Consider the following 12606-nt stretch of genomic DNA (forward strand, 5'->3'; position numbering starts at 1 on the left):
TTAAAAATGGACAGAGAATCTGAATAGACATTTTTCCAAAGAAGACATAAAGATGGCCAACAGGTCCATGAAAAGGTGTTCAACATCACTAATCACCTGGGCAATTAAGGACATGTCAGTTGTCTTCCTGCTCACTTTTTTTTTTACTAAAGGAACAGGCTCACGAGGCAGTGGCGAATGTAGATTCAGTCATACGTGGGGCCGTATGCAGGTTCCACCCCTTATCAACTCTAGAGCAAAAGTCTTTGGTCTCTGTTTCTTCATGTACAGGATGGAGGTCTCATAGGGTGGATGGGAGGATTAAATTAAGACAACAAATGTAAAGTAGCACAGTGTCTTGCACAGAATGCATGTTTTATTGTATGTGCTTTGTGCTCTCTTTACAGACAATTGACTACCCTCCAAAGCGCTGTTCCTTTGGACTGTCAGTCAACAATATGTTAACTTAAAAAGGAAATGAGAAATAAATATAATAAGTAAAGTCGAAAAACAGAAAAGAAGGAACAATTAATACTTTCAATTTAACTCTGCACTAGACAAGGTTGTCTCTTGCCTAAGTTGCTCCCCTTCCCCCATGCACCCAGACCCAGGGTGATTGGACAACCCTGGATCAGATGTAGCCCCTTCCAAGAGAGCCCCAAAATAAAGAAGCCTCAAGGACTAGGCTGTATGGAGTCTGAAGCGATGCTTCATCTTAAAATAGCTTTTTATTTATTTTAAATTACCTTTAATTCGTGAATAGCAACTTTTGGGGCAAATTAGATTACTCAACAGATAACATTTTTAAGATAATGTGTTATGAGTGGGATTAATGACCCTGTGATAGTCATAGGTAGAGATAATACTGTGTATCAAACAATGTAGATGGAAGATGGTAGGCCCTGAAAAGTAATTTCAGATCAGAAATTGGCCCAAATGAATGATGATATTGATAGGTATGATTCATGAGAAGAGCTTAAATAAAATTGTTTCATGAAATGGGAAAAAAGCAAAAATATAGAATATTTTATGAGTTCATATATGAACATATAACCAAATTACTAAAATGAATACTGAAAGCAGGGGCGTCTCTGTTCCCATGTTAGTATGTTTCTGTAGACTATATATCCTGTTCAGAGCTACAGGAGCCATCAATTCTCACTTCACCTTTGCTTCTCTGAGCCCCTCTTTCCCACTCAGTGCTTGAGATATTCGATATTTTTGGATTCTTCCACCAATACACTTCTGCCTTTGGTTATCCTTTTCCTTCACCTGCTACCTCTTATGGTGCTAGCTCTCCTGGTGGTGGGGCCTCCGGCGGCAGCAGCATTGCCTCCAGCGGCGGGGGAGCCTCCAGCGGCGGCAAGGGGGCCTCCTCCGGTGGGGGGGCCTCCTCTTCTTGGTCCTTCTCTTCTGACTCCTCCTCCTGTAGCCCCACTGGTAGAAACTCCGTTAAGAATCCCTTACTAGTGGTTTCCTCTGAACTTTCCTCCAAGGTACGCCCTAGGGTCTCTACTGACTCATTTACAGCCCTGAGGGTAATGTAAAATATTAAAACTAACAACAATATTAAAAGAAATGAAGGGAGTATGAAAATTAGCTTGCCAACATTTCTAAACTCAATGCTACGATGAAAAGAACCGCCACCTACACCTACACTTTGAATTTCAGTTGGTTTGCCAGGTGGACCACTGTCTACACTACCACCATCTCCTGGACCTCTGCAGTCAGGGGGAGCATAGCCAGCCTCACAATGGCAGTGCCTAAAATTGTTGCAAACTCCGTTACCATTACACATTTCTTCTGGTTTGCAGTCATACTTGAGCACAGCATAATCAGTACAAGAGTAATTTACACAGACTTTGTTTGGAGCACAAAGAGTGCCAGTGTGTACATCTCCATCATCAGGGATATCAGTAGTGTTATAGGCATCCATGCTCCAGCACCAGTCATCTTCATGAGCGACCTGGATCAGTGTATGATTTGGTTTGATTTGTGGTACCTGTCTAACATTTGTACATATAAGTTTCCCACAAAATATATTATCATCTACACACTTCAAATATCTTAACCTAGGTGAGTTGGTAATACCACAGTTTCCAAACCGGTCCCCTCTTCTGTTCATTGAAATGTAACAGTTTTCTGGGGCAGACCTTGCAGAGAACCCATATATATCCATGCACTGATTATCAGGGTTCTTACAGCGACCTCCAGCACAATAGTGAATTCTATCACACATTGTACCATCTATCTTATAGCTGTCTATGGGGCATTCTCCAGAGGAACCATCACAATACTCTGGGAGGTCACACTCCCCCAAAGCAGGACGGCACATGAATCCCTTATATTTCAGTTGGCATTTAACGCAGCAGAGTCCATCACTACACTCTGCATTCTCCTTCAGCCTACATGTTTGGTCACAGCATGGGTGATTGTCACAGTCAGAACCACAGTCACACTGCTCATCCTCTTCTACAACACCATTTCCACAGCGAGAATCCCTCCGTACGCGGCCTTTGGGCCCAGGCTTGTTAAATAGGCAGGCCCCTTTATGTTCCCAGAGGAACTGGTAGAAGAAGTCAGAGCTGCAGTTGCTGAAGCCACTTTCTTTAGTGATATTTTCACGCATGAGGCCAAAGGGTTTATCTTTACAAACGCAGGCCGAATGGTCATGCGGAATACCCAAGTTGTGCCCAAGCTCATGGACCATGAGCGCTGCAAACAGGAGGACATCCTCATGGTGGAAGGATTCAACAGCTGCTGCAAAATCACTTGAACAGGCACCACTGAGAAATGCCTGCCCCGTATCCTCTTTAGGATGGTGTCCAACGATCATGTGGGCAACATCATGCTTCACACGATGGAAGAGCCTCTCTTGTCTCCAGCTATTGAAATTCCTGAGTGCAACTTGCAGGTCCACTGGGACCTGTATGAGGTCCCCCTCGGTCCAAATCTCCATTCCAGCCAGCACCACCTCTGTGTTTATTCCCCTAGTGAAGCTGTTGGCCAGAGCAATGATGTCCATTACTCTCTGGACTGTCTCATTGATGTCATTGCCCCACATTTGGAACCGCTGGTTGTCGACCACGACAAACATCTCCACGTATTTGGTATGTGACCACAAGTAGGATGGCACCTGCCGACTGCGAGGCTTGCTGCTCTCTTGTTGCCGGCTGGTGAATGCCACTTGGCTGTCATTGGAAGTGACACTACAGGAGACTGGAGCTTCACGGGCCATGGTGTACAACACATGTTCAAACCGTTTTGAAGAGTGAATGGGCTCAATGCCATAGGATTTTGCCTCCTTAATCAGGACGCCTCTGAGGCCTGAACAGGTGTTGACAGAAACAAAAGAACCTGGGACTCCTTCTATGTAGCCTTCATAATGACAGTCATGTGAGATCAAAGGCATTTCTTGCCCCAGGATGCCATTGTGGTAGCTGAAGACTGGAAAGTTATTCACAAAATAGTCTCTCTTCACCTTCAGGTGAATCAGCTGTTTCTGGCCCTGCATAAATAGCACATAGGAGAGCTTTTCCACTTGGTCTTCCCTTCCTTCCACTGTCAGACTCTTGGGGGTGACTGTTTCATAGGAAGAGTAATATACTGATCCCAGATCACAGTACAAGCTTGGCAGAGAAATCACCAACAGCAACACAATCCTCAAACTGAAACATGAAGATCCTGGCACTGGCCCCAGCCTCAAATCCCTCTTCTGCTGAGCCCAAGTCTGAAACTTCATCTTACCCTCCTTCAAGGCCACTTGGTTTTTCCGTAGAGAAGGCAGTATAGAGGCAGAGTGTGTCACAGACGCTGCCATGTTAAATCAGTTGATGATGCAGGGCCTATGTCCAGCAGCAGCAGCTTTCCCTGACACGCAGACCCTCCGTCACAGGTATTCACTTCAGATCTATGCTGGCTCCCTTATGGGTGGGCACTGCCCAACTCTGAGTCTTACAGACCTTGGGGCTGTGTTTCTGTTCTTGCTTTTCTCTCTTGGCCTTCAGTGGTTTCCTTACTATATGACTTCCTTCCAACAGCAATGGTTTTAATGCTCCTTGGCTAAGTTCCCTTTACGCTTACACAGAGATATACCAAGTAGAAGGCCTGTAATGATTCAGCCAGGACTGTTACTCAGGTAAATTATCCTTATCCTCAGCCCAGGGCCACGCTACTCCTGATATCCGTTAATCTGCGCATTCTTTGAAACCCAACATTCTGGCAGGAGATCAGGGGGGAGGGGATGGGGATTCTTCGGGATCTCAGAGCAGGACGAAGCTCTCTGTTGCCCATTACCTCTTTTCCTCATTTCTGTAGTATTGAGGGTACTGTTTTTCAGTCCAGCCCTCCTTTGTCAGGGTCTGGTTTTTCTCCTTTAATTCAAGAAAACTTGTATGTGGATGCACAAATTCTCCCTCATTAACTTTTGTTCATAACAGATGAGTTTAGCCACTTTGTGTCTGCATATAAACATAATTTTCCTCTAATAAGTTTTCCTAATGCACAAACGTACTAAGTGTTAAATGAAAGGAGTTCAGTTTCACTACGGAGACTTACAAGTGACTAAGATCAAAGTTCAGTTCCTCCCAACATAAAAACAAAGTCTGGAATAAAACTAAACTCTGATTAACCAGGTATCTAGTTACCATTTCATCAAGAAAATAAAAATGGACGGTATAAGAGCTTTTTAAAGACTTCTTTGCTTTCATAACTAAAATTGAACTGTAATGTCTATGGAAGTCCTTGGATTTGATTTTGATGTTGATCTCCTGGTGTATTTAGCAGTATAAATTTAAAAGGAAAAAAGCCCTATTTAACCACATTCCTTGCCCAGTTATTCTCCTTTGCATCATAAGATGAACTAAAGACTCTACATCTTTTATCTTGCATAAAAATAATTTTATATTAAGTCAAATATCTACAATATAAAACCTTCAAAATAAGGGTTATGGCTATAAGTACCACACAAAAATGGAGAAATGCCTTATATAATTCAAAAGAGAATGGAATAGTACTACAAGAGCTCAGATATAAGCATGAGAGTAGATCAACTCATTAACCCCAATTAATAATATTTAATTCCTAATACAGATGAAAAAATTAATCATCCACATCTAGCAAGAAAATTAATACTATCATATCACAAACATATTAAAAAATTTACAGCAAAAATGGTGAAATGATTTCCAGCTGGATTTCTTTTCTCCTTGTGTTCTGTATAAGAGGAAAGCCTCTTAAAATTATGTAACTTGGAAATTATCACAGATTTAAGATGTTCCCCTGTGTCTTAACCAAACAGGCAGGGAAAATTTAAGTCATTCTGTGGGACAAAAAAATCAATAATGAAAGACCACTTCTACTTTTTTAAATAAATAAAAATATAATTAAAATCAAATATCCAATTTTCCAGTTCTCAAATTGAGACACATTTTCTTCAATAAATACACACGCACGCAAGCATTCACACACAAGATCTGATTTAAATCATTTGACTTCTTCAACCAATAATTCCTTCAACTTGTTCTATCTCAAATGAATACAAAAACAAAACTCTTTTTAAAAAGCAGTTCCTCCTATCATATGTTTCAGACAATAAATTTCTCACAGGTGTTCTCCTATAGCTTATACAATACATTAGCCAGAAAAATACAAAAGTTGTTTCGCATCAAGCAGATTAATAACTATGGTAAAGTCTAAAGGTATTTGAGTAATGGTTTTATAGTAAGCAGAGGGTTAGCAAATCATGTAGGAAAACTGAAGACTCTAACCTCCTGCCTATGAGAACTGTTCTTACAGTGTGAACTTCCTGCAGGTACAGGCATTAGACAGACAGGCCAAAAGAGACAAGGATGATTTTGTTTCACTTCCAGTACATGTGAATGTTTTATTAGTAAACCTGACTGGTAAAGTTAAAGCAGAATTTGCTACTGGCCTACAAACAAATTCCATAAACAAAACTCCACTTTAAAGACCAAACATTGCTAAGTCTTTTGGAAGCTGTTGTTTTGTCAAGGAGCTCTCTGTAGGATAGGACCCACTTTTGAGTTACAACAGCTAGAGCATCCTCCAGGGTATTCACAAACTTTCAGCATGGACCTGTCTGGATACAGCACTCATTTTCGCGGCCAGTTTAATTCAAACTAAAGAAACACGGGCAACTGCTGCTCAGAGTAAAAGGAAGAATCTTTTGGATACCCTTTTAGATCATGCCTAAAATTCACCACACAGGGAAGGAAATCATCTTGAGCCTCTAGAAGACACCCAGATAACAAATTTGAGAAGTTAATGGTAGACTGGGCATGCTAGAAGATTCCTCTGAAGAAAAAGAGTAACAAAGTTAATTACTGCCTTCCTCTCCCAAGTGAACACTGAACCTCTACCGTAAGATAAGAAAAATAACAGGTATTCAGTTGTTCCAGAAACAAGTGCAGAGTTTTTCCTGATTGTAAGAAGTGATTTTGATTTGTAAGACTGCATTTCACTGAAAAAACAGAATTATTCAACCCTTAATTCAACTCTCAGCTAAGTTTTGTGGTTAGTAAATAAGAAAACATTTTGTTTTTCTCTGCTGCCTGTTAGATTTTGCCATGTTTAAAAGTATTGAATTCTCGGGCTTCCCTTGTGGTGCAGATTGAGAGTCCGCCTGCCGATGCAGGGGACGCGGGTTCGTGCCCCGGTCCAGGAAGATCCCACATGCCGCAGAGCAGCTGGGCCCGTGAGCCATGGCCTCTGAGCCTGCACGTCCGGAGCCTGTGCTCCGGCAACGGGAGAGGCCACAACAGTGAGAGGCCCGCGTACCGCAAAAAAAAAAAAAAAAAAAAAAAAGTATTGAATTCTCCTTACAGGTTATCCATTTGTAGCAGTTATCAATCACCGAAGATTAGTGAGCCTTACCTCAAAAAATGCCTTGAATTTAAAACTCTCCAAAGTAAAAGGGAACCAATGTGTAAGGTAATTTCTAAGAGATACTTAATGTTTTTATCATATATTCCTACAGTCATTCACACACACATGGGACATACTAAGCAAATGTCACCCTGAAGACATACTCAGCAAAGTGGAAGAGTTAGAAAATAAGTGAGCTCTGGGGGGTTGATTTTGATTGAAGAGAATTTGATGGGATGAAACTGAATAACTGAGCCTACTGACCCTTTTCTTCTCCTCTGTGAATTGGAGTTGGCCTATTAGCTCTCCCATTTACCAACACAGAACCACCAATCAAGAACTGCTAAAAAAATAAATAAAAATGGTGTGTTATGGATGCCGATATGTACAACAGCAAAGTAGAAAAGCACCCAGCCTTGTTTTCTATTCCAGTATCTGATCTCTGGGCCAGAACCATGCTTCCTGAAAATGAAGGGTGATAAATAAAATACATGCATCCCAGGGGATGCCACCATGAAACCCAGGCAGAAATGTTAGAGAAAAAGGGTAGCTTTAAGAGAAAAAACTTGGACCATCTTTAGATGCTAACCCAATAGTCCAGTTTTTATGATATGTAACTTTCTCAGAAAAATCATCCCATAAAAGGGGCCAGAAGAACAGGGAAAGGAGATAAGAAGCAATGGAGCTGGTGAGGGCTGCAGGAAAGGGAGAGGACAAAGTAGGATCTCAAAGGAGGTGGGAGGGCTGAAGCTCTGGTTAAACATGAAAAGAATAAACTCAACAGAGAATCCCATTAGATTTAAGAAATACACCAATACCTTTTAAAAAAATATGACAAAAAAGGAGTATTACCACTCTTCTCTAGGGAATTAGGGATAAGAGAAATGAGGGCTCAACTCCCTGCCTCTTCCATCATGGGAGGTGGCACCCTGTAACAGGCAAGCAGTCTGCAACATGGATCCACAAAAATTTCTTGGCACCAGAGCTAATCCACTGATAGTGCAGAAAGTAAAATACACAGGGCAATTGAAATCAGATTCCACAGTACTTGATTCAACTGTTTACTAAGGTCAGTATAGTTGGTCCTTTGCCTACCACTGGCAAATGGTTTTTGTATACTTTATTACAAATAAAACAATCTTGCTTGACAATACCATCTGTCAGCTTTACCATATATGACTAAACAATCCTAAAGTAATAATATATTAGGAACTGAGCTTTTCTTAAAAACAAATGAACTATACTATTAGTAAATCCTGTATCTAAATTTATACAGCATCTTTAAGCAATGTGGAAATGAAATTATGATTTATTAATTTACATACAAATTACTTTATACATTAATGAATAAATTTTCAACTTGTTAAAAAACAAAGTCTGAAGCTGTCATTATTGGGATTCGTGGGATGTGGTTTGCTCTTCTATCACTTGCTTCACAATTTCTGCCAGTTTTAGTCGATCTACTTTATCTGTGAATCCACGACCTGAAACCCAAAAAAGAAAAAGGTCAGTCTCCAAACTGTTTGGGAGGTGATAAGATTCTTGACAGGGACCCAATAAGGTACATCTCACCAGTGTCAAATTCACCCTCACCATGGAGGAACCATCACCAACACTGATCAAAAGCAGTTCAACTCCCCCATTTTTCAAGTAGAACTGAGCAGCTTATTAACCTGGCCGTAAAAATCCAATGTTCAGTACAACAGCACAGCAAGAAACCACAAAGAGGGAGAAGTTCTTTGTGATATGTATGTCGACAACAGAACTCATATCCGGACTATATAAAGAACTCCTACACATCTATAAGAGAGATACAACTCAACAGAAAAATGGGCAAAAGAATAGGCACTTAACAAAATCTAAATGGCCAATAAACATTAAAACGTGCTTAAGCTCATAGTCATCAGGGAAAGGCAAAGTAAAATGACACGCAATACCAGTAGTACTTATTAATCAGAATGACTAAAATGAAAAAGACAATAGCAAGGGTTGGTGTGGATATAGAATAACTAGAACCCTCAAACACTGCTAGTGGAAGTGTAAAGTGGTACAACCACTTTGGAAAACTGGTGGCAGTACCTACTGAAGCTAAACAGATGAATATTCCCATGAACCAGCAACTCCAATCCTAGATACATAAGAGAAATGAGTTCATTAAAATATTCATAAAAGATGTACACAAGAGTGTTTATAGCAGTGCTTTCCTTAATTACCAAAACCTGGAAACAACCCATATGTCCGTTCAACAGCAGAATGAATAAATATAAATACAAAAAATATATATGTGTATATATATATGGAGAAAAATATATAGAGAGAGAATATATATATATTTACATACATATATATGAGAATGAATTGCTGCTACACACAACAATATGGTTGAATCTCACAAATATAATCTTGACTAAAAGAAGCCAGACACAAAAGAACACAGACTTCTCTGACTCCACTTACATAAAATATAAAACCAGGCAAAACTAATATACACTGCTAGAAACTGGGATCATAATTACCCTTGTGAGGAGGGAGGTAGCAGTTAAAAGAGGGCACATGCTCCACTACATGTTCTAGGTGCTTGTTACATGGGAGTGTTCACTTTGTGAAAATTCATCGGACGTGCATACTTCAAATGTGATCACTTTTCTGTATTGATATTTCAAAATCTTAAAAAATAAAAAAAATCCTAGGGAAGCTAATCTCCTCCAAGTATGGGAATGGCCAGGCTAGCACTTTGGATTTCTCATGTCCAAGAATCAAGCTAGGCAATGAGTTTGCTTCCTTCCCTGAGCATCCTAGACCTTAAGTCTAGTTTAGTCTGCTAAAGTAGAAAGACAATACAAAAGCAGCTCAAAAAACACACCTGTACCTTGTTTGCCTGTGGGGAAAAAAATTCAAAGAGCAGCAGATTTGGCACTCTCTACTCTTCAGTGAAACAGGTCTTCTCTAAGCTAAGCAGATCAGCAGGGCGGACTCTGTGGTACTTTGCCCTCTTTCTCCCCTTCAGAGTATACTGCTCCTTAATGACCCAGTGAACAGTTCAGGTATCTGGAAGGAGTTCTGAGATCTGACTGTTTTTTTGCCCAAGTGGTATGTGACGGGGGCTCTGCAGCAATGAATCTGCGACACATAATTCATCTGAACTCTGGAAAACAAGTGAAAGGGCCAGATGTCCAGATACGCCTGGGCAGTTACTGTAGGGCTAACCCCCTGTCCCACAGTATTCCACTCACTCGCCAGCCCTACTTTACCTGAAAACAGTCCCAGCTCAGCCCCCAGAGATCCTACATATTCTAAACACAATTACTTCTCTGCATTCCTGGGGAAAGGCATAATTAAGACTCCTACCATTCCAGCTGAAGCTTTGCAGAGTATCTCTTAGGAGTTTGCATTCCCGGTTATACTTCCAAGCTTCCTGAACTACTTCATTCAGCTTTTCATCTTCATTCTCTCCTGTTGATAAAGATGAAGAAGAAGTTGCATTTTCCTGCAGCATCATGGGATTTTAGTGTCAGAGATGGAAGGACATGATGTCCAACTTATTGAGAAGTGATGATTAAAGGTGCAAGCTTTACCAGACTATCATTACTTCTAGTCCCTACATTACATGTAGAGCAGAGGTCCCAACCACTGGGCCACACAGCAGGAGGTGAGCGGTGGACAAGCGAGGGAAGCTTCATCTGTATTTACAGCCACTCCCCATCGCTCACATTACCACCTGAGCTCTGCCTCCTGTCAGCATTATGGTGAGTTGTATAATTATTTCATTATATATTACAATGTAATAATAATAGAAATAAAGCACACAATAAACGTAATGCACTTGAATCATCCTGAAACCACCCCCGCCACCCCCGCCCCCAGTCCATGGAAAAATTGTCTTCCACGAAACCAGTCCCTGATGCCAAAAAGGTTGGGGACCACTGATGTAGACTGCTTCTGGTTTCTCAACTCTTCCTGCTCTGACCACCTCACACAAATTCCCTGATGCCCCCAGAGTCTTAGCACTGGGGGATGGGAAATAGGCATCCCACAGGATGTCAGACTATTGCTGAGCAAAAGCACCTGGTTAACTTAAGAGACCATGAGCGAGAGGGAGAATAAGGCTGAGTGGGCTACCTTCTTTCTCCTAAGCTCATTTCTTACTTTGGAAGACTACCTGAGGCACACTAGTAAGTTCCCTTAAAAGCCAAGGAATCTAGGAAGACTGGTCAACTCAACAGTTTCCTGGCCTACTACTTGAAGCATCTCATTCATCTGCTGAGAAAAGCCCATCATACCCCATTAGGTGGAAAGAGAACATACTGAAAGAGAGCTCTCACTCGAAAGGACTTCTGTTTAAGTCCCACCCTGCCCATGATACAAGTAGCAGCCAGGGCCACTTCTGAACTTGGGAGATCGTCTCTTTATATTCACAAGTTAATGACAGCCTTGTACTCTAAGGGCTCTGGATATGGTATTTCCCAACGCTCCTGACCTTCCCAACCTAATCCTGACCCTGTTCACATTTTCCATTTTCCATCCTCTATCCTGTAATCTCATTAACAAACTAGGAAAATACAAAATTACGTGCTGTGTCTGACGCTGGCAATTACACCGAAACTAGAAATTTTACAGGAAACCAAAGGTGGGCCAGAGCCTCACATTTCTGAGTTCCCACTGTCCATTCTTTTCAGTGGGCACAAACTATATACTGTACTTATTTTCTTATAACACAAAGATGAAACAGACAACTTCAAATTAAACCACTCCTTTAGTCATGTGCACATGCACACACACAGACACGCACAGAGCATTCATAAATGGTGTGACCTTTACCAGCCTGGGGGAGAATACACTGAGCAATCACATCTCGGAGCTTTTCCAAGGCAACATTTGAATCCTCGGCTCCATTCTCACGGTCGTGGATATAAACACCATCCTTTGGCTTGGTGCTTTAGAAGTTTGGGAGAGAGGTAATAACAAGGTGAGACCCCAAAACCCAACTCTTAACAGATGTTAATGCTAAACATAAGGAACAGATTTTTCAGATAAATAAGTAACTATAGAGTATCTCCAACTTCTGATGCTATTTAAAGAACATATCCTTTCCACCCTCTTAAGAGACAAAAAAGGGCAGACCCCTGGCTGACCTTTCAGAACCCTGTACTCAACCACACCAGCCATGAGGGAGAACTGAAGAAATAAGCTCAGTTACCCGAGTAATTTCCTCTTCCTTAGAATGGGGTTGTTCACAGAGTGCAGGGGTTTGAGGCTGACTTTCAGGTCCTGGATTCGCATGTTGGCCAACTGTTCTGCATGGGCCTGTTGGATTCCTGCAACCACCGCCTGAATGCAAACACTGTCATCAGTTTTTCACATTCTGGGCACCTAAAAAGCCAATCTAAGACAGTGGGAAGGAGAATCACAAAGAACTAAGGTGGCAATTTCATTCTTATGCTGGCAGTATACAAATTTTGATAAGGCAGAGGACTCCTCCCCATGGATCAGCAGGGCCCAGGGAATACCAGGCCAACAGCTAGCCCTTCTTTCCTGTGGGCTGACAGAAATGCAAGTAAGAAATACTAACAAGGCTCATACTCATAGTCACTGGCAAGGGCAAGTGTAAAGAGAGTCATACATGTACATCAGGGGAAAAGCTAGCAGGCTGCCACCTGAGAAGCCTCCCTGACTGGCATTTACTCACTGCCCCCATGGTGTAGACAGTCACCTTAGCCCTGATGGCTCAGAACCCCAAGCATT

At 41.5% G+C, this 12606-nt stretch overlaps 2 protein-coding genes across 5 annotated transcripts in view; both read right to left on the reverse strand.

Annotated features, from left to right (window-relative positions):
- Window positions 1-1261: 1261 nt before the first annotated feature.
- On the reverse strand, window positions 1262-3799 carry LOC309831257 (disintegrin and metalloproteinase domain-containing protein 1a-like; the record flags this gene model as incomplete). Its single annotated transcript, XM_082668300.1, has 1 exon — window positions 1262-3799. The coding sequence occupies one exon, from the start codon at window positions 3797-3799 to the stop codon at window positions 1262-1264; it is 2538 nt and encodes an 845-aa protein (XP_082524426.1).
- Window positions 3800-5384: 1585 nt separating this feature from the next.
- Window positions 5385-12606, reverse strand: part of MAPKAPK5 (MAPK activated protein kinase 5) — a 39540-nt gene continuing 32318 nt past the window's right edge. For 2 of the 4 annotated variants that reach the window (XM_082667598.1, XM_082667597.1), the window contains exons 11-14: window positions 12062-12192; window positions 11677-11798; window positions 10213-10317; window positions 8136-8348 (exon numbers count right to left, since the gene is read on the reverse strand). In XM_082667598.1, coding sequence (XP_082523724.1) covers window positions 8254-8348; window positions 10213-10317; window positions 11677-11798; window positions 12062-12192 — 453 coding nt within the window. In that variant the 3' untranslated portion in view covers window positions 8136-8253. Of the gene's footprint in view, window positions 8349-10212; window positions 10318-11676; window positions 11799-12061; window positions 12193-12606 lie in introns of all 4 variants that reach the window. The other 2 variants (XM_082667600.1, XM_082667599.1) reach the window with 2 other exon arrangements.

Source organism: Grampus griseus (genome assembly GCF_964374135.1).
Source record: "Grampus griseus genome assembly, chromosome: 12".
In the NCBI taxonomy this organism is placed as follows: Eukaryota; Metazoa; Chordata; class Mammalia; order Artiodactyla; family Delphinidae; genus Grampus; species Grampus griseus.